The sequence below is a fragment of the Ptychodera flava genome, unplaced genomic scaffold (genome assembly GCF_041260155.1).
Source record: "Ptychodera flava strain L36383 unplaced genomic scaffold, AS_Pfla_20210202 Scaffold_152__1_contigs__length_84485_pilon, whole genome shotgun sequence".
Lineage (NCBI taxonomy): Eukaryota > Metazoa > Hemichordata > Enteropneusta > Ptychoderidae > Ptychodera > Ptychodera flava.
Window position 1 is genome coordinate 55,211 of NW_027248334.1, and position 22,910 is coordinate 78,120.

General features: G+C 36.9%; 1 protein-coding gene across 1 annotated transcript; it reads left to right on the top strand.

Annotated features, from left to right (window-relative positions):
- The first annotated feature begins 3,420 nt into the window (after positions 1 to 3,420).
- LOC139126891 (uncharacterized) lies at positions 3,421 to 22,268 on the top strand. The gene is made up of 8 exons (XM_070692818.1): positions 3,421 to 3,604; positions 8,445 to 8,526; positions 8,816 to 8,917; positions 9,459 to 9,532; positions 10,170 to 10,246; positions 16,747 to 16,849; positions 21,743 to 21,825; positions 22,191 to 22,268. Exons 1-6 carry the CDS (start codon positions 3,564 to 3,566, stop codon positions 16,779 to 16,781), a joined length of 411 nt encoding a protein of 136 aa, XP_070548919.1. The 5' UTR covers positions 3,421 to 3,563; the 3' UTR covers positions 16,782 to 16,849; positions 21,743 to 21,825; positions 22,191 to 22,268.
- The last annotated feature ends 642 nt before the right edge of the window (positions 22,269 to 22,910 follow it).

The following is a 22,910-nucleotide window of genomic DNA, read 5'->3' on the forward strand; positions in this document are numbered from 1 at the left end:
TAAGGTTAAATGGCTTTAATAATATTTTTGACATGTTCCTTTTTTTTTGTAGTGTGATCCCAGGTAGACAAATATAAATTCCTGGCAAATGTTTGACATGCACTCACTCAAACCACACAGTCATGTAACATGGTGACTGTCATGCTGAAATTTTCATTCAATGAGAAATATGTGACATAAAAATAAAATAAACATTTCAATACAATTGAATTATAGTTTATGTTTATATGTCAAGCCCAGTCAAAATTTTGTCTGACAATCTGGGCAATATTTTGCCAAAAAAAGAGGCAAGAGATTTGCAGGTAATGAGCCCTTGAAACTTACTTACCATAGTTCTACAGTATGGCACTCATCAATTACAACAGCCTGAACGTTCTGTTGGAACTGAACATTATCCAATAAGGAATGTCCTCTCTTTGTATTCAGGATTGCTTCCGGGTGACAAAATACTATATCAAAATTTCCTTTTATGATGTCATCAAGTTCCACATCAGTTGTCAATTGAAATTGGTAGTCATCGTCTTCACAAGTCAGTACTCCAGCAGCCATGTTGCATCCAATATCCAATTTACAAGCCTTAATATGAAGCTGTGTAAGTCTTTTTATTTGATCTATATGGATTACATTCAAAGGGCTCACAACAAGCACAGAAGCAGTGCTTTTGTTGAATTTTCGTCTCAATATTTCAGGGAGTACCTAAAACAAAATGAGAAAAACAACTCTACAGCAAAATATGAAATATGAAACACTGAAATTTACTATTTATAAACAGTCTATTGATAAATATTTGATGTGATTTAGTACATATCAAACCCTGATAAGATACAGTTGTCAATATCATGGTGCACATTATTATTATTATTATTATTATTATTATTATTATTATTATTATTATTATTATTATTATTGGTATTGCAGGTGTCAGCCAGTTTACATCAATGGTTAGGCCTAAATATAGGATATATATATATTTATAGGACTATACAGTATGGATTTAGGAATAAGACATGATTATAACTCCATGGTAAAAGTAACAAACACGAAATAAAAAATATAGCCTGCATTTTTTTGCATTTGTAACTGCAATAAAGTATCGACTATAACCTTGTCACAACTAAAACAACTGTATGAAAACAGCAGCACTGCACATAGACAGTTACCAAGCCTCTACTATAATAGTCAGTCATACAGAACCCATGGAGTCATCATTGATACGATTTGTTCGACAGGCCTAGATTCTGTCAAATTATTGATTAATAATTTAGTGTATTTACAACCGAGTCTTCGCCTCCCACCACACAGCTTATGCAGACAATGATCCAAGAGCATATCGAGGATATATCATACGGATCTATACCTACTTGGTATATGAGACTTTTTCCATATCCAGTCGGCAAAACTGCCACCAGATCGGTATATCGGGTTACAATGTGTTCCAGGCATTCCCTCTGTTTGTCTTTGAGCTTAATTCCTGGGAACAACTCACCAACAACCTCATCAATATCAACCATCGTTAACACGTTTCCTGATACAGAGCATGAACTTCACAGCAAATGACTAACTCGTTCAATGAAAGACGACTTTGACGCAAGACGACTGATACATAGACAGAAATACTGACGGCAATACTCAAAATTTCTCTCGCATTGTTTTATTTTTAATAACGATAACCAACTTGAAAGGTATAGATGGTTTTCATACCAAAATTTCGAATTCTAAGACAGAACTTTACCCAATATCAGGAAAAATGCTGGTTGTAGACGATACAAACTTTGGAACGGCAGTCACTTCCGTAAACATCACCATGGTACCCAGAGCGCCCTCGTTCGAAAGTAGTGCGAATGACCTCGGGGTCACATGAATATTAATCTGCCTGTGCCAGAGATACTTATTAGCGTACGCGCGATAAGAACTCTGGTTCGAGAGTGACACGCTGCTAGCGCTATGTGTGCCTTTCCCAAAGTTCGACACGATGCTGAAGTTGGACTCAGTTTCGGATTGGGTTTCGGATTGGGTTTCGGATTCGGTTTCGGATTCGAATAACTGAGAATAGTTTTATATTTCCAGCTTATGTTATTATTTTTTTCGAAAATATGATAACTACTGATATACACAAGGAGATATTTTAACTAGATCACCTTACTGCACATGTAGTATATATTTCATGACATAAATGTTTCCCACATAATCATAATTTATACAGTTTAAAATACAAAAAACTTTAGGCAGTAGAGCAAGAAACTATAGTGCATGAATACACCAGACAAAACTGCTGGAAAATATTCAAAAGTTACAACTCCATGGGTATTATGCAGTTTAGACTATTCAAGCAAACAGTACTTCGCACAATACAAAGAAATGCATTCAATGCAATCTTTATTATACAACATATTAACTGATAGTTTAGTCCAGGTTTGGTATGGTACATTCAAAATGAAATCTATGCAGAACAACATCACCAAAACAGTAAAGTAATACAGCACATTAGCATTATACCATGTGACACACATTGTGACATATAAACAAATTAAAGTATAAATGTTTTTGTAAATGTCGTTGTCCTTGCTTGACACTTCTTTTCAATTTCGAATTCAAGTGCTTCAAAGTTTTCTGTAATTTCAATTTCTTACCATTTGATTGTGAACATATGCAGTTATGCACACAATTTATGCTTTAAAATTATACTACATATGCCACTAGGTAATCCAGTAAAAACTTGTTCTTGACGACAAGTATTTATCTTTTCATACGAAAGTACTGAAGACTATTTTATTTTCACTGGAATTTATTTTAGCTGAAAACAGATTTTCATTGTTTCACTGTCTTATTTTCACTTTGTCTAGTCTGATTGGATTTTATTGTAGCAAAAAACAGGTCCTCGAAAGTAATGAAAATAAATTCCAAGTTAAAATAAAGTGTTCCACAGTATAACTTAATTGTTGAAAATATAAAATTTCTTTCAGTCACTCGAATCCGAAACCGAATCCGAAACTGAATCCGAAACCGAATCCGAAACCGAGTCTAACTTCAGCATCGTAAGTTCGACTGCGTCAGGTCGTCTTTTGTTCAGTATGATTTTGTATCCTTTTTGTTATCCAAAATGTATCAAAATTCTGCCATACTAACTCGCAGTGCAAGGGCTTTGATTTGCGAAGATTCCATTCGTCATTTTGGCAAAGCAAGATTCGATTTTGTATTTAAGGAATATGTTAAATCACTATTTAAAATGAAAGAAACATTTAGCGCATATTTTTATGAGACAAATATCACTTAAATGTATTTTTTTAGTCGTGTTGGGGCATTCTCGACCGCGGCCCATCCGGGTACTAGCGTTTTTTTCCCGTCATTTTTGCGTCACAGCGCCGTGAAAAACAAATAATTGAAGTTCGGATTTTCAACCACCAACACAGTATTCACTTTTACTTCAGAATCTGCTTTTTTCCACACAATTTCTGTATCATTCGCTCGTATGCGTTTCACCCACTCCTGACGTCACTCCGCGGTCGAGAAATGGTTGAATACTTGGGCTGTAAATATCACAAGAGAATACAACTTGAGCAAGCATGGCGATGCCTGGCTACCACGCTAACTTTCTGTCATTTTTGTAAGTAAATTTTTAAAACTATTGTTACTAACTTTTATGTAACATCAGAGGGAAAGGACGCGCAATAACTTAAGGTTGGGTTAGGCCTGGTAAGGTTAGTTTGCGCGATGTAATTTGTTAGAAAACACAATATGAAGTAATCGAACTCATCATGCCGACGTGAAAGGCAGCCCGCACTCAGTTCACGTGCGCGTGCACAACCCCTGTGATTGTGAAAAAAAATTGAATCGTCGCTAGCACGCGTACAGAGTTACAATATATTCACTTTAAAATAGACTTCACATAACGAAGAACCCCCACAATTCTCAATTCTTTTCAACCCAACACTTCAGTTCTCGCTTGTTTTGTTTCTTCTAGGGGGGGGGGGGGGGGGGCAAAGAGCTGCCCCTGGCCCCATGTGCTCAGGGCCTTGAGGCGACTTAGTCTGCTTTACATCAGTCATATTTACGTTTTTGCAATTAAACACTGGTGTCATAATGCAAACGATGTTCTCAATTTACTCAATTTTTTTGGGGGGAGGGGTCATAAAGAGACAATAATAATTAGCCATCTTTGACATTATTTGGGTTATTTTATTTTTTTCATGTGAGAAGTTATTTTATGTTGTTCTGATTACTGAAAAATATTGAAATGTCAAGTCATTGTAGCTCTACAAAAGTTTGCGATATAGGCTGAACACGTAAATATGTAAAATATAATTCCTTTTGGTAGCCTACCCTTACCTGTGTCATCCTGAAATCTTTACATAAATCTGCACAAGTAGAGTGAGTGTGCTGAGCTCAGAGGTCAGTATATAGTACATTCAATTAAGCCAAACAGCATAAATGACTTCAATAGTGAAACAACCAGTTAATGTCAAAAAATAAAAATGTTGTACCTTCAGTTTCTCCACTATTTTAACAGATGCAAAATAAGCAATTTTCCTCACATATGCCATGTCTACCCATCAACTTGGTTGTGCAAGTTGTAAAGTATCAAGGTTTGATGCGCCCATTATAGTGTGCAACCTATGATGCGCACGATCAAGATCAGTCAAAATGGTGGCTTTATGCAACAAAACACCCTCACTAATGTCCCTTGTATTCAATCATTTTTCCATGATTTTCATGGTAAAGTAAGTAACATTCAAAAGCTGAAGTAACCTTGATTTGAAGGCTTTATTAATGTCAATTAGAATTACTTGTACACTTTGTTTTGTTACATAATTTATCATGAATTTCACAATTTGAGTTTATCTTGTAAATATTGCCATATGAAACATGATTTCTCATCTTTGTCTCCAGAGGGCGCACTTCAACAAAGTCTTAGGGTTTAAACTTTTGGCAATATCTAATATCAAAGTGAGACTTGAGTGGACACCGTGGTCATCAGTATGTATTAGGGAGATGGTGCAGTGGCAAAGAATGTGAAATTTTCAGAAGAGTTACTTTCAGAATGTGCTTAGGAATACAATTCAGAATAACATTCAGACACTCACTATGTGAGATAATATTCTGTATATTCCAGAAGAGCCCTTTCAGAATGTGCTTTGGAATACAATTCAGAATAATATTCAGCACTCACTATGTGAGATAATATTCTGTATATTCTAGAAGTAACAAGTCATTGACAATGACATAGTCCCCACTTGTAATAGGAGTATTAGTCTTGATGGGGCAGGGAAATGAGGTCATTAAGAAGTATCACTGGAGTGTATATGTTCAGATCTATGGACACATAGGTCTATGTCATTGTTCCCATTTTGAAACAAGAGTTTAAGTATGTTTAAGTTTAAGTTATGGTTCTAAATTGGGGAAAAAGATCAGACCTCTAGCTGTATTGGCCTGCCAAGAAATACATATGTGCATAATAAATGAAGTACAAGATGTGACATCTTAAGGTCTACTATCCTATCAAAATTGAAGCGTAAAGAACTTGTGGTTACTGAGTTATGCATATATATGCATATTCAAGGTCAAAGGTCATCAAGGTCACGTGACATTTTGAAAAAAAACCCCATTGTATTGCTAATTAATCCATATATGCCAAAATTCAGACCTCTAGCTCTATTGGCTTGCCCACAATTATATATGGGCATAATTAACGAGGTAAAGCATGTGTTGTCATAAGGTCTCCCATCCTACTAAATATAAAGGACATGTGGTTACTTATTTATGACATAATCGTGTATTTTAGGTAAAAGGTTATCGAGGTCACATGACATTTTGTCAAAAATTTCTATCCTATAGTCTGTCCCTATATACTAAAATCATACATTTACCTCTATTGGCTTGCTCAAATTAGATATGCACATAATTAATGAGGTACAATATGTGGCGTCATAAGGTGTCCCATCATACCAAATATGAAGGGTGTAGCACTTGTGGTTCCTGAGTTATGGACAAATATGTATATTTGAGGTCAAAGGTCATTGAGGTCACGTGACATTTTTTCAAAAAAATTGTATTGCTAAGTTATCCCTACATACCAAAAATCAGACCTCTAGCTCTATTGGCTCGCTCAAAATTAGATATGTGCATAATTAATGAGGTACAATATGTGGCGTCATAAGTGTCCCATCATACCAAATATGAAGGGTGTAGCACTTGTGGTTACTGAGTTTTGGACAAATATGTATATTTGAGGTCAAAGGTCACCGAGGTCACGTGACATTTTGTCAAAATAATTGTATTGCTAAGTTATCCCTATATACCAAAAATCAGACCTCTAGCTCTATTGGCTCGCTCAAAATTAGATATGTGCATAATTAATGAGGACAATATGTGGCGTCATAAGGTGTCCCATCATACCAATATGAAGGGTGTAGCACTTGTGGTTACTGAGTTTTGGACAAATATGTATATTTGAGGTCAAGGTCACCGAGGTCACGTGACATTTTGTCAAAATAATTGTATTGCTAAGTTATCCCTATATACCAAAAATCAGACCTCTAGCTCTATTGGCTCGCTCAAAATTAGATATGTGCATAATTAATGAGGAACAATATGTGGCGTCATAAGGTGTCCCATCATACCAAATATGAAGGGTGTAGCACTTGTGGTTACTGAGTTTTGGACAAATATGTATATTTGAGGTCAAAGGTCACCGAGGTCACGTGACATTTTGTCAAAATAATTGCATTGCTAAGTTATCCGTACATACCAAAAATCAGACCTCTGGCTCTATTGGCTCGCTCAAAATTAGATATGCACATAATTAATGAGGAACAATATGTGGCGTCATAAGGTGTCCCATCATACCAAATATGAAGGGTGTAGCATTAGTGATTACTGAGTTATGGACAAATATGTATATTTGAGGTCAAAGGTCACCAAGGTCACATGACATTTTGTCAAAAAAATTGTATTGCTAAGTTATCCATATATACCAAAAATCAGACCTCTAGCTCTATTGGCTTGCTCAAAATTAGATATGCACATAATTAATGAGGTACAATATGTGGCATCATAGCGTGTCCCATCATACCATATATGAAAGGTTTAGCACTTGTGGTTACCGAGTTTATGGACAAATATGTATATTTGAGGTCAAAGGTCACGTGACATTTTGTCAAAGCGTCTGAGATATCTGCGTGAACGGATGGACTCACATGGATGGACTAACGGACTGACATGACCCAATCTATGAGCCCCCTGGACTTTATCTGTGGGGACTAAAAACTGTGTCACTGCATCCTTTTTTGCAATTGAATACGATGAGAAACTTTATCCTTTTACCAATTTTTGAACAAAATCGCTCCAGGCGTCTCGAGATATCTGCGTGAACGAAAAAAGTCATAAAATATGCAAATGAGCAATTAATTAATAAGCCACACCACCAAAATCTAATCAGATCTAAGTCTCATCATGATAATACCAAATACCAAATTGCATGACATTGGACCTAAGGGTTTCTTAAGTTATGAGTGGAACAAAATCTGTCTACGGACGGATGGACAGACGGACGGACGGACAGACGGGCGGACAGACGGACGGACGGACAGACGGACACACACACAGACATTGTGGCGACATAGGACACCTTTGGTGCTTTGCACCACGGTGTCCAAAAATGAGTTGTTGACCCCCATTTTTTTCTATTGATATACTTTCAGTCACTGATCCTTCAATTGGGGAAATTTCATCAAAATCTATTCACAGGAAATACTAAATTCTGCCATGTTATTTCTTAATTATTGAGCCCATTGTTTTCCTATATAGGAATATGAAATCACTGATTTTAATGATTTGATATCTCAACAATTTCCCTGGTGACACCCTAATTTTTGTTGACAATCCTTGGTCCTTTCAGAATGTTCATTGAAATCTATTGATGAGAAATAAAAGGCACACCAAACCTTAATGTGTTCAATGACAATGCTCTGCAAAAATCCAGTGAAAGTTCTTTGAACAAGTAGACAGGATAAGAGTATCTCATTTTCTTTGGCTTTATAAATACCATTGCATTCAACAAGCTTATATTTGCACTTGACAGTGAATGGACTCTTAATATTGGCTTTTCTATGGAATGTACTGTTGTTTTAAAAGCATTTAATTAATATTGTCAAAGTGCACCCCCCCCCCCCCTTATTGCATGGGGTGTAATTGCCAATAAATTGTCTCACACTTAAACTTTTTACCAATCCAAAAATTCAAATTTAAATTTATTGTATATAGCATAATCTGGAATTAGTTGCATCCAAAAGGTACTGAAAAGATCCGTTGTTTTTGTTAACAGTTACAGCAAACCATGTTGGAGGTGCCTTTTACGTATATGCTATTTGTTAATCCTCTTTCTCACAGGGGTTATTTAACTTGGGAGAAAGAGGTTTAATAATAAACATACATTATTGTCTCAACAGGATGTCAAGCTGGACATGTTCCGACTGTCATAGTGATGTTTTACCATCCCTGTCCAGTTGTCCCTTGTGTGGGAAAGCAAAGGTAAGTGTTGTGAGATGTTTAACATATGACTATCACTTTGAGTACAAGTACCATATAGATTCACCCAAGTGACAGTACCCAGCAAAATTGACAGTTTGTGGGTAAAAATTGACCCCCTTTGGGTTTTTGATGCACAAAACATTTGGCATATTGCCATGTTCATATTACATACAAAAGCTATCACTTCAGAATTGTGTCACATTGAAGTAAAATGACAATGCATGCAAGTCATTATTTATTTCCAATATAAGTGTCATATTTTAAGTATATATTGTCTTTAACAACACAGGCAACTGTCATTGAAATGCCACCAGATCACTCAAAACAAGAATGCAGTGTTGAATTTGTTTTTTTTTCATATGCTGATGTGACAAAATCGCCAACAAAGCAGGTAGGTTACTCTTTCTAAGTCTCAACTGGCTCATACATCTTTAGTCTTCTGCAGGGAAAATAATATAGAATTTCACAGAGTATACTAGCTCCAGACAGTTCATACTATACCTTTAAGCATTTTATGAGAACATTGTATATGTTGATGTACATCCACACTCTAATGTACTCCACACTCTAATGTACCTACCTACACCAATGCACCCATCAGAGTAATTAGTGTGCTAAAATACACAAGTTTTTATAGACATAATGCACATGATTGCAAAGGCTTCTCAGATTGGGCAGAAATATTGCAGAAATACCTGGCCTGACTTTGGTTGTGATATGATCAAGTAGTTTCGCATCATTCCATGAAGAATGTCTTGATATAAAAACATTAATCTGAATCAATTTTATGACACCACCAGTAACACATAAGGTACTTCAATTACATGTATTGGATTGACTGAACAACCATTCAGTTATGTCCAATTTAGCAAAGTTCCAGTTACAAGCATAGACTATTTTTCCAAAAAATTCAATGAGTTGTTCATCTGTAGGTTGACAACCATATGAGTGATGTTGTGAGTATGATGTCAGCCTTGGCCAGTCCAAGCAAGTCTCCATCACTAAGGTCAGTCCATTATAAAATTAAAATATCCTAGACATTATTTTCTTTTCTCTTCTGTTTTAGTCCCACAAGACAACTGGGATGAGGACTTGTAATTGTGTTCTGACTGTCAATGTGTCTATCTGGTGTCATTACTCAGACCAATGGCCTTCAAACTTTACACAATAATAACTTACATGTGCATGGCAAAGTCCATGGTACAGTTCAATGTGTTTGTTATTTTTTTTTAATTTAGTTTTGTACAGCCATTTATCCACACAGTGAATTTTAATCCTTTCCTGTGAAACGATATATTGTTATTGTGTGAAGTTTACCAGCTGTAGTGTTTTTTCTTGTAGAGTTCAACAGGCTGACAGTCTTGTTTAACAGAAATTCACAAGCTATTTACCCTCTAATTGCACCTACAGTACACACTATGTACACACATATATATAGAGCAAATAAAATTGTAAGTTTACTGTAGTCTGTAGAACATGCTGGCCATTGAGAAACATAAACTATTCCAAGCTGCCATGATATTATTGGATGTGCAGATGCATCATGGGTTACATGTACGAATTTATAGAAATGGACATACAAAGGCAGATTTATTTCATGTATGCGAACCTTACAGTGTTCTATTCGTGTTTTCAATTTAAAGTGAAATCAAGAAAAATGTCACCAAGAGTGATAATGATGTGGTTAAAACAAGAAACGAAAACTGTTTGACTGTTCCAGGTAAGTTTATCAGCAGTTTTCCTCATATAAACTCATATATGATATATGTCAGTGCTGCAGTGCCTATATGTTTGTGTCAGAGCACAATTGCTGAGTACCTGGTTCATTTTATTGGACACCGTGGTGCGAAGCACCAAAGGTGTCCTATGTCGCCACAATGTCTGTGTGTGTGTCCGTCTGTCCGTCTGTCCGTCTGTCCGTCCGTCCGTCCGTCCGTAGACAGATTTTGTTCCACTCATAACTTAAGAACCCTTAGGTCCAATGTCATGCAATTTGGTATTTGGTATTATCATGATGAGACTTAGATCTGATTAGATTTTGGTGGGTGTGGCTTATTAATTAATTGCTCATTTGCATATTTTATGACTTTTTTCGTTCACGCAGATATCTCAGAGACGCCTGGAGCGATTTCGTTCAAACTTGGTAAAAGGATAGTACTCTACCTCATACAGATGCACGTTGATTTGTTTCACAATGTGATCAAATTTGGCCGTGTTAGAGGACTTTTTAGTTTTCGCCTCCATAGACTCCCCTGTATAAGGCAATCCATAGACTCCCATGTATAAGGCAATCCATAGACTCCCATGTATAAGGCAATCCATAGACTCCCATGTATAAGGAATCCATAGACTCCCATGTATAAGGCAATCCATAGACTCCCATGTATAAGGCAGTCCATAGACTCCCATGTTTAAGGCAGTCCATAGACTCCCATGTATAAGGCAGTCCATAGACTCCCATGTATAAGGAAGTCCATAGACTCCCATGTATAAGGCAGTCCATAGACTCCCATGTATAAGGCAGTCCATAGACTCCCATGTATAAGCAGTCCATAGACTCCCATGTATAAGGCAGTCCATAGACTCCCATGTATAAGGCAGTCCATAGACTCCCATGTATAAGGCAGTCCATAGACTCCCATGTATAAGGCCAAGAAAAATAAAATTTAGTTTCTCATCGTATTCATATTGCAAAAAGGATGCAGTGACACAGTTTTTAGTCCCCACAGATAAAGTCTAGGGGGCTCATAGATTGGGTCATGTCAGTCCGTCAGTCCATCCATGTGAGTCCATCCATTCACGCAGATATCTCAGACGCTTTGACAAAATGTCACGTGACCTTTGACCTCAAATATACATATTTGTCCATAACTCGGTAACCACAAGTGCTAAACCTTTCATATATGGTATGATGGGACACCCTATGATACCACATATTGTACCTCATTAATTATGTACATATCTAATTTGAGCAAGCCAATAGAGCTAGAGGTCTGATTTTTCGTATATATGGATAACTTAGCGATACAATTTTTTTGACAAAATGTCATGTGACCTCGGTGACCTTTGACCTCAAATATACATATTTGTCCATAACTCAGTAATCACTAATGCTATACCCTTCATATTTGGTATGATAAGACACCTTATGACGCCACATATTGTTCCTCATTAATTATGTGCATATCTAATTTTGAGCGAGCCAATAGAGCCAGAGGTCTGATTTTTGGTATATAGGGATAACTTAGCAATACAATTTTTTTGACAAAATGTCACGTGACCTCGGTGACCTTTGACCTCAAATATACATATTTGTCCATAACTCAGTAACCACAAGTGCTACACCCTTCATATTTGGTATGATGGGACACCTTATGACGCCACATATTGTACCTCATTAATTATGCACATATCTAATTTTGAGCGAGCCAATAGAGCTAGAGGTCTGGTTTTTGGTATATAGGGTTAACTTAGCAATACAATTATTTTGACAAAATGTCATGTGACCTCGGTGACCTTTGACCTCAAACATACATATTTGTCCAAACTCAGTAACCACAAGTGCTACACCCTTCATATTTGGTATGATGGGACACCTTATGACGCCACATATTGTACCTCATTAATTATGCACATATCTAATTTTGAGCGAGCCAATAGAGCTAGAGGTCTGATTTTCGGTATATAGGGATAACTTAGCAATACAATTTTTTTGACAAAATGTCACGTGTCGGTGACCTTTGACCTCAAATATACATATTTGTCCATAACTCAGTAACCACAAGTGCTACACCCTTCATATTTGGTATGATGGGACACCTTATGACGCCACATATTGTACCTCATTAATTATGCACATATCTAATTTTGAGCGAGCCAATAGAGCTAGAGGTCTGATTTTTGGTATATAGGGATAACTTAGCAATACAATTATTTTGACAAAATGTCACGTGACCTCGGTGACCTTTGACCTCAAATATACATATTTGTCCAAAACTCAGTAACCACAAGTGCTACACCCTTCATATTTGGTATGATGGGACACCTTATGATGCCACATATTGTTCCTCATTAATTATGCACATATCTAATTTTGAGCGAGCTAATAGAGCTAGAGGTCTGATTTTTGGTATGTAGGGATAACTTAGCAATACAATTTTTTTGAAAAAATGTCACGTGACCTCAATGACCTTTGACCTCAAATATACATATTTGTCCATAACTCAGGAACCACAAGTGCTACACCCTTCATATTTGGTATGATGGGACACCTTATGACGCCACATATTGTACCTCATTATTATGTGCATATCTAATTTTGAGCAAGCCAATAGAGGTAAATGTATGATTTTTAGCTACTATAGACTATAGTCTATAGAAGCTATTGGGATGGGTATCCGTCCGGCGTCCGTCGTCAGTCTGTATGTATGTATGTATGTATGTATGTATGTATGTCCGTTTGTGAGGCGTCCGTCCACTCAAATATCTTGAGAACCGCAGTACTTACTGATTTGATATTTGTTGTGTAGATGAAAAATATGATTTTGAGAAACTATTTTTTTCAATTTTTTGATATTGTTGAAAATAGGCAAATTAATGCCAAAAAAGGTGTTTTTGGTAAAAAATCTTCTTCTTCATAACCGCTGGTCAGACAGCTTTGTTATTTGGTATACAGGTCCCTAGGGATAACCCAACTTAGATTTGTTCAAATTGTGATGAAATATGCAAATTTGTATTTTTAAGGAATTTTTTGTCATTTTTGGTCAAAATTTGACTTACATTGTATGTAATTCTTGTACTGTATAAACCCTATCAATTCACCCAGAAAAAAATAATTAATATGATTTTAAAAAAATTGAATTAATTAGGAATCATCAAAGCCAAAATAATGTTAGTGTGGAATTATCAGAAAGTTCAACTTTTTTTGACAGTTCATAGTGAAATGCTTACCATCTTGGAGGATTAAAACATGTAAAGGCAACTCTCCTGAATCCCAACTTTGATATATTCTGAACCACCATTTATGTTATCTAAAAGAAACTGCTCATAATAGTTTGTCATGATAGGGTGGTCAAATAATAGAGATAGAGAAAGTTCTTATTTCCATTTATGGTTGACTTGGTAAGGATAATAAGATTACTTTTTGAGGAAAAAAATAGAGTGGTCAATTAAAAGAGTGGTCAAAGTGATAGGGTTTTTGGTAGCTGAGCTGTAAGATTCCTCGTGCTATTTATAGCAATTATGCAATCTGTGTAAACAGTGCAATGAAAGTGTAACATGATTCCTTATAATGCTTTTGATGACCTTGAACTTCTTAAGTTACAAACATTTGTCTCTTCAGTGTGCTTTCTCTGAGTACTACAGTCTCAACTTATTCAACAGAACTTACTTACAATGTTAATTTGAAAGTTAAAATATGCTTGGTTAATAGGATGAAAATGCTGATATTAAAAGATGACCTGCTCAAGATTCTTTATAACCTGACAGATACGCTGTTTTTTTATGACGTAAATCTTGATTTAAGCAAGTCTTGTTTACTTTAATTAGAATGTAATTAACTCTCGTTTATTTGCTATTATAGACTAATATATAGTCTCATGAAATATGCAAATCTGTATTTTTACGGAATTTTTTTCCCATTTTTGGTCAGGCCATCCTGAAATGAGCTATCAAAGATATCCACCTTCTTCATCAATACATGTGTCACAAAAGGTTATTCTCTACATAACACAGCAGAGCTCTGTCAACTGTTGAGTCGCTTGTTTTTTCAAAACCGCTGGTCAGACAGCTTTAATATTTGGTTTATATGTCCCTAGGATGACCTTAGTGAGATAATTTCATACAGTCAGGAAATACTTAATTTTGTATCCATGTCTATAGTAGCTTCAGGGACTTTGGCCCTATGTTTAGTATATAGGGACAGACTATAGGATAGAAATTTTTTGACAAAATGTCATGTGACCTCGATAACCTTTTACGTAAAATACACGATTATGTCAATAAATAAGTAACCACAAGTGCTATGTCCTTTATATTTAGTAGGATGGGAGACCTTATGACAACACATGCTTTACCTCGTTATTATGCCCATATATAATTGTGGGCAAGCCAATAGAGCTTGAGGTCTGAATTTTGGCATATATGATTAATTAGCAATACAATGGTTTTTTTTTTCAAAATGTCACGTGACCTTGATGACCTTTGACCTTGAATATGCATATATATGCATAACTCAGTAACCACAAGTTCTTTACGCTTCAATTTTGATAGGATAGTAGACCTTAAGATGTCACATCTTGTACCTCATTTATTATGCACATATGTATTTCTTGGCTGGCCAATACAGCTAGAGGTCTGATCTTTTTTCCCGATTTAGAACCATAACTTAGACATGCCTCTTGTTTCAAAATGGGAACAATGACATCGACCTATGTGTCCATAGATCTGAACATATACACTCCAGTGATACTTCTTAATGACCTCATTTCCCTGCCCCATCAAGACTAATACTCCTATTACAAGTGGGGACTATGTCAATGTCAATGACTTGTTACTTCTATACAGAATATTATCTCACATAGTGAGTGTCTGAAGATTATTCTGAATTGTATTCCAAAGCACATTCTGAAAGGACTCTTCTGGAATATACAGAATATTATCTCACATAGTGAGTGTCTGAATGTTATTCTGAATTGTATTCCTAAGCACATTCTGAAAGTAACTCTTCTGAAAATTTCACATTCTTTGCCACTGCACCATCTCCCTAATACATACTGATGACCCACGGTGTCCACTCAAGTCTCACTTTGATTTTATTGAGGTACTTCACCCCATATGCATCGTTCATTTACACTATTCGTAACTTCAAATTGTCAGTGGCACAGTTTTCATGTGGACAGGATGATAGGGGTTCTGTTGACATGGGGTACCCTTAGCGTTTTGTGAAGTTGGGTGAGCGTCTCAGGAAATGATGTCAGTCACACCTCATATGAACTTGTAGAACCACCGTCTCCCCCCAAAAACAACAACAACAACAACAACAACAAACAAACAAATAAACAAACAAACAAACAAACAACCCACACACATTTTGACAGAGGTAAATGCCATCGTGAATGAAATACTGCAAAAAAGGCATAGTCTAGTTTCAGTCCCCACGGACGAAGTTCGGGGGGACTTGTAGATTGGGTCATGTCCGTCTGTCCGTCCGACCGACCGTACATCCGTTCACGCAAATAATTTAGACATGCCCTGGTCAATTTCTTTCAATCTTTGCACAAGGATAGTACCCTACCCCATACAGATGCACGTCGATTTGTTTCACAATGCGATCAAATTTGGCCGTGTTAGAGGACTTTTTAGTTTACACCTCCATAGACTCCCATGTATAAGGCAGCTCTCCATAGACTTCCATGTATAAGGCAGTTCTCCATAGACTCCCATGCATAAGGCCAAGAAAAATAAAAATTTAGTTTCTCATTGTATTCATATTGCAAAAAGGATGCAGTGACACAGTTTTTAGTCCTCATGGATGAAGTCCAGGGGGCTTATAGATTGGGTCATGTCAATCCATCCGTCCGTCCATCCATTCACGCAGATATCTCAGACATGCCACGGTCATTTCTTTCAAACTTCGCACCCCGTACAGATGCACGTCGAATGGTTTTGTGATACTATCCAAGGTGGCCGCCAGAAGGCCATTTTGTTATGATTTTTTGTGTTTTCAGCCATAACTGAGGCATGTCTCAACCTATTTCTTTAAAATTTGGGCATTGATCTATTTCATACATATGCATATTGATTTTTGTTGTAATATGATCCAAGATGGCCGCCAGGCAGCCGTTCTGTTACGATTTTTTTGTGTTTTAAGCCATAACTAAGGCATGATTGATTTCTTTCAAATTGGGTACACGGGCACAGATCTTTGTCATAGCAGCCATTTCAGATATTAAATATTTGCAAAGTCATCATTGATGACGAAGTCCCCACTTGTTAATGGGTCTTTAAATACTTAGACATGCCTCATGTGTTTCAAATTGCGAACAATGACATAGACCTATGTGCCCATAGATCTCAACATATACATTCCATTGATACTTCTTAATGACCATATTTCCCTGCCCCATCAAGACTAATACTCCTATTACAAGTGGGGACTATTATTACAGTGGGGACTATGTCATTGCCAATGACTTGTTTACTTCATACTGATATTTGCAGTGATTGTGAGGATTATGAAAGACAAGACATTTTAAATGATTGGGAAGAAAGAATAGTAATCAGTCCATCTCACTGCAGTTTCAAGTATTCTGATGTTAACAAGGTAAATATAACTACAAGTTGCTGTGACTGTGAAATGTTTAGCAAGGCCAGGTCATATTATTCCCCAATGTTTTTCCATTTTTGACAAAACGCCAAAGGTGTCCCATTTCCTCGTAATGTCTATGTCTGTGTGTCTGTGTGTCGGTCTGTCTGTCCATATACAGACTTTGTTTCACTCATAACTTAAGAACCATGGGGTTGTATGTCATGTAAGTTGGTATTTAGCACTGTCATGATAAGGTCTACCGGCAGATCTCAATAGATTTTCATGGTTGTGGCTTATTAATCAATTGCTTCCTAGGCTATGCCTAGTTTTACAAATTTCATAATGAGGCAATTTCTCAAGAAGTACTCAACAAATATTATGTGACTTAATTAGCACATACTTTGATTACCCTATAGCATTACTGTGCTAAAAGTGTTAGCAAAAAGACCTTCTATTGAAGGAAATTCTGGGGAACTTCTCCATTGTATGAGCACTAAAAGTTAAAACAAGTCAGCAAGCAAGGGGATAGATATGAATTCCTGTTGGAAAATATATGTCATCCAAATCCAACATTATGTTGTCAATGAAAAGTTCAAACATACTGACAGTGTATTCTCTGTAAAGAATACTGCATTAGTATTATTCTTAACAAAATGTGTAGAAGTATAGTCAAGTATGACATAATTTTAATGTTGTACCTGAACTGTTTTTGAAGAATATATGCCTCATTATAATTTTCAAACATTGTTTCAATTTGTCGAAATGCAACCATGGTTGTGAGCGATAAAATTATACACCGCTTGATTTCTTAATTAATGTCTGCAATGATTTTTAGCGACGAAGTTACGTAACTGAGGAAGTTTTTAGAGTTGGGAGAAGCAAAGTTGACGTCACTTCCATCAACAACTTCCGTAAAACTATTTTGTCACACCACGTGATCAGTGTTATCTAACGCTACAGCATACCATTCACGCTGCACACTCACTATCAGCGAAAATAGTATCGTGTTGGATTGACATTATAATTGAACCTAGAGCGTACGTGTGAGTGTATTGGCTTACATGAAAATGCGATAGACAATGATGCATTTACGTTAGAACGTCCATGCTCGATCAATTGTTTTTGTTCTGTCGGTGTAAATTACGAGATTGGTGGATGTGATGGAGTACATCTTGCGTGCGTTTGGTCTTTGTCTGACATGCATGTCGTTTCGATCTCCTTTTTACTTTGCAGGGGAGAATGAATTACGTTCCTCATGGCTTTCAAATATGTAAAAAAAAATACGAAGTTTTGAGTGGATTTACGATTTCGTTTGCAAAATTACGAGCGAAAATTTCAGCTTCCCATTTCATTGGCGCGACCGTGCAAGAAACCTCGGTCTCCTACTACCTCCATGATCGCATGTTGTACTAGCCCTGCGTACGATGCTGTGTGTTCCGCTACAGCTAATCGCCCCGCTCACCACAGCCCTGCAAAGACCCGTACGTTGGGTCGGTGACTTCAAATCCATTTTGGGACTTGACGTAAAAAGCCAAATTACTGCCGAAATTCAGCATTCTTGGGCCCAAGTCGTATCCCAGCCTACCTCAGCTACTCGATCGCTTCCAAAAATGCCAGTCTTTTATTCACTTCTCGTAAATAACCGTCGATGTCGGCAACTCTCTCGCTAGCCCTGCGTACGATGCTGTGTGTGACTACACCTAACAATAAAATGTTGTGAGATGTTGAAACAGTTTACCCTCCTTCCTACAAAGTTGCAATGTATTGAAACACTTTACTCTCCTTTCTACAAAGTTACAAATTCCCTGGTACGTAAACAAACACTGTTGCTGTTCGATACTACAATACATCATGAACGTAACGTCCATGAATACACTGAGGCCTGCTTTGCCTCTGTGAGTCCTGCAGGGTCGTCCTTGAGTCTATCAAAAGTGTTACCTACTTTGCTGTATCAAAATTTGGCCTGCAACTACTCAGTTTGATAGTAAAAACCATTATTTCAAAGGAAACTTTCACAAATGGAGTCATAATACAAAGGAAAAGGAGAAAAACTGAGGTTATCTGAAAGGTCAAGTCTAGGTCATCTCATCATGTGATGTCAGGCATGAAGACCCCCTAATTACGCAATTATGGTTCACAAGAAACTACCTAGGGTGGTCCAATAGGTGAAAGGTAATTTTGCTGCCTTCCAATTTAAATGGCATTTTGCTGCCTTCCAATTTAAATGGCATTCAGCTTGATTGACTCCCATTCGGCCTACTTTCAAACTGCTATAACTTAAACAAGAAATTATGTGATTCTGAATGATTTTAATATTATTGTAGATTCCACCAGTTTAATGATCTAGAAGTGAACATCACCAGACATTTCTTGATGATATCAATATCAAATGAAAATATATCTGGGCTAAAACTTTTGAGACTGAATTTGTAAATTTACCAAGAATTTTCGGAAGCTAGAGGGGAAACAGACATAACAGTGTGATGGGCGGACCAGAAAGTCCATGGAAATCAAGCAGGTTGTTCTTACATGAACATTGCTGTTTGGTGTGTTGATTTGTAACACGTACACTATGCTAACATGTTTCAACACCCAAGGAAACATTTGCAACTTTATAGTCAATGCGACATATTAATAAAATTATTTTAATTTTGTATCGGAATATCACAAAACAATGTTGTGATCATCGCAGTCCAGCTGTTATGAGTAAGCATGTGTACTTGGCTGGACCGATCAAGTTTCTGCAAAAAATCATTTCACTGTCATTGACAAGCTAAAGTGACGTCTTTAATAAATGTGTCCAGTCAATATCCAAAGAAAATCAAGGCCATCAATGACACGAAGAAAGTTTGTCAGTCCCCACGGACGAAGTCTGGGGGGACTTATAGATTGGGTCATGTCCGTCTGTGCGTGCGTGCGTGCGTGCGTGCGTGCATACGTCCGTCCGTCCGTTCACGCAGACATCAGACTGAGACATGCCCTGGTCAGTTTCTTTCAAACTTTGCACAAGGATAGTACCCTACCCCATACAGATGCACGTCGATTGTTTCACAATGCGATCAAATTTGGCCGTGTTAGACTTGGAGGACTTTTTAGTTTACACCTCCATAGACTCCATGTATAAGGCAGTTCTCCATAGACTCCCAGGTATAAGGCAGTCCTCCAAAGACTCCCATGTAAAGGCAGTTCTGCATAGACTCCCATGTATAAGTCAGTTCTCCGTAGACGCCCATGTATAAGGCCAAGAAAAATAAAAATTTAGTTTCTCATCGTATTCTAGTGCAAAAAGGATGCATGACACAGTTTTTAGTCCCCACGGATGAAGTCCAGGGGCTTATAGATTGGGTCATGGTGTCCGGGTCATTGTGTCCGTTCGTCCATCCGTTCGTCCATCCTTTCACACAGATATCTCAGACATTTTGACAAAATGTCACGTGACATTGGTGACCTTTGACCTCAAATATACATATTTGTCCATAACTCAGTAACCACAAGTGCTACACCCTTCATATATGGTATGATGGGATGACGCCACATATTATACCTCATTAATTATGCACATATCTAATTTTGAGCGAGCCAATAGAGCTAGAGGTCTGATTTTTGGTATATAGGGATAACTTAGCAATACAATTTTTTTTGACATGTCACGTGACCTCAATGACCTTTGACCTCAAATATACATATTTGTCCATAACTCAGTAACCACAAGTGCCACACCCTTCATATCTGGTATGATGGGAGACCTTATGACGCCACATACTGTACCTCATTAATTATGTGCATATCTAATTCTGAGCAAGCCAATAGAGCTGGATGTCTGATTTTTTCGTATATAGGGAAACCTATAGGATAGAAATTTTTTGACAAAATGTCATGTGAACTTGATTATTTACCTAAAATATACGTTTATGTCAATAAATAAGTCCCACAAGTGCTATGTCCTTTATATTTAGTAGGATGGGAGACCTTATGACAACACACGCTTTACCTCATTTATTATGCACATATCTAATTCTGGGCAAGCGAATAGAGGTAGAGGTCTGATTTTTGGCATATAGGGATTTATTAGCAATACATTTTTTTTTTTCAAAATGTCACGTGACCTCAATGACCTTTGACCTTGATTATACATATATATATATGCATATCTCAGTAAGTTCTATACCCTTCAATTTTGATAGGATATTAGACCTTAAGATGTCACATCTTGTACCTCATTTATTATGCGCATATGTATTTCTTGGCTGGCCAATACAGCTACAGGTCTGATCTTTTTTCCCAATTTAGAACAATAACTTAGACATGCCTCATGTGTTTCAAATTGGGAACAACGACATAGACCTATGTGCCCATAGATCTCAACATATCAATCCAGTGATACTTCTTAATGACCACATTTCCCTGCCCCATCAAGACTAATACTCCTATTACTTTGTCATTGTCAATGACTTGTTTAGAATTATATTTTCGTTTTAAACTACAGTTCTTTGATGCAGTGTGGTCGTCTGGCAATCCATCATCACGGCAGATGTAGTGCATCAATACACAGTCCACACTGTCCAATCATGCGTGCATGTTTTCCTGTTATAATTCAATAGGGTCAGAATTTTGTAGCAAGGAACATACAAAATCTTGCAGATAAATCAATTTGGATGATCTATGTACATCTATGCAAATTCCAAGTTTGGTGGACATGTGAAAATTATGTTTTTTGCCTTCATGTACAAGATGGAATGTTTACCAAGCTGGACGCTCACTGCTAAAAAACCAATAGGTTTTATTACAGTTTCACATTTCAACCCTTTCTTTGCATCTTTCTCAGCAACATTCCCCAAACCTCTCTCCTTGCATCCCTACCGCTAAATGCACTGAGGAGCACAGTGTCATCATTGCGCTATTTTTTAGAGTGTGGTTATACCCTCTGAGGTTTCCCGTGGGAAGACAAAGACAGTAAAGAAGAAGTTGGTTGCCAAAGAAAGGATTTGTAAGTGAGTACAAATATGAAAAAGTGCCTAAGTTGGGTTTATAATAAGCAATTTGTTTTGTGTTGCACAAGCAGCCAATATGTTGAAGAGCTTATGACACATAAAATTTTTTCACTGGGGTGTTTGTTTAACTTGTCTGGATGGGTAGGAGTTACCTATAATAATAAAGTCTTGTAAGTTTACGTTTGAATATTAGTCAAGACAAAACTACAAATAACCAAGAAATATTTGTGCAACAAATATTAGGCATTGTGTATGTTGAAAAGTACACAAGTAAACATAATATACAGGAAATAAAAAAACCCCCAAAATTGTCAGAAGTTAAAGCTACTGTTTCTTTAACATTTTTCATTTCACATTTTCTTCAGGACAGAGAATATGGATATTTGTGCAGATTTTGTCATAGATCTGACTCAAGACAATGTAGAAGATATCATAGTAATCAGGTACTGTGCATGCATGTCTCTTCTGTTGTTTTTTTTAATTCATGCACAGAATATTACACATTTCCTGAACACAGCATGGTCACTTGTCTTCCGCCTTGACAGCACATAAATTCATGTATGCAAGCAATAACAGTTTGTGTACTTATACAGAGCAGAATGATGTATATGAAGATGTCATATAGCCCCTTGTTCATATATCATTTGAGTCACAAGCTCATAACTGACTTAATTGACAGGATTTTCCCTTATTGTTCTCCCAAGTGATAGCGATGAAGATGAGCCAGGACATTCTCAAGAAGTAGACCATAACCATTCAGTGACAGGTGAAGAAGCTCCTGCAGGGCAAGCATTGCTTCATGCTAGTCATAATGGAAAATCATCATCTGAGGTAAACTTGGAAGGAAAACCTGTGCTGACTGGTGACCGCCATGGCAAGGAACAGTAATTGATAAACAAAGTGAACCTTTCACAGATAATCACGTTGGACAGTGGCCAGTTTTTAGCAATATATACAAGGGATTGAACAGGAGAGATGTATTAAACATAATTGTTGGAAATCAAATTAGTTTTGATTTAGTTTGTAAGTCTGTCCCAACCAATGTACGAAAAAATGCAACTTTTGTGGTTGATACAACCAGTATA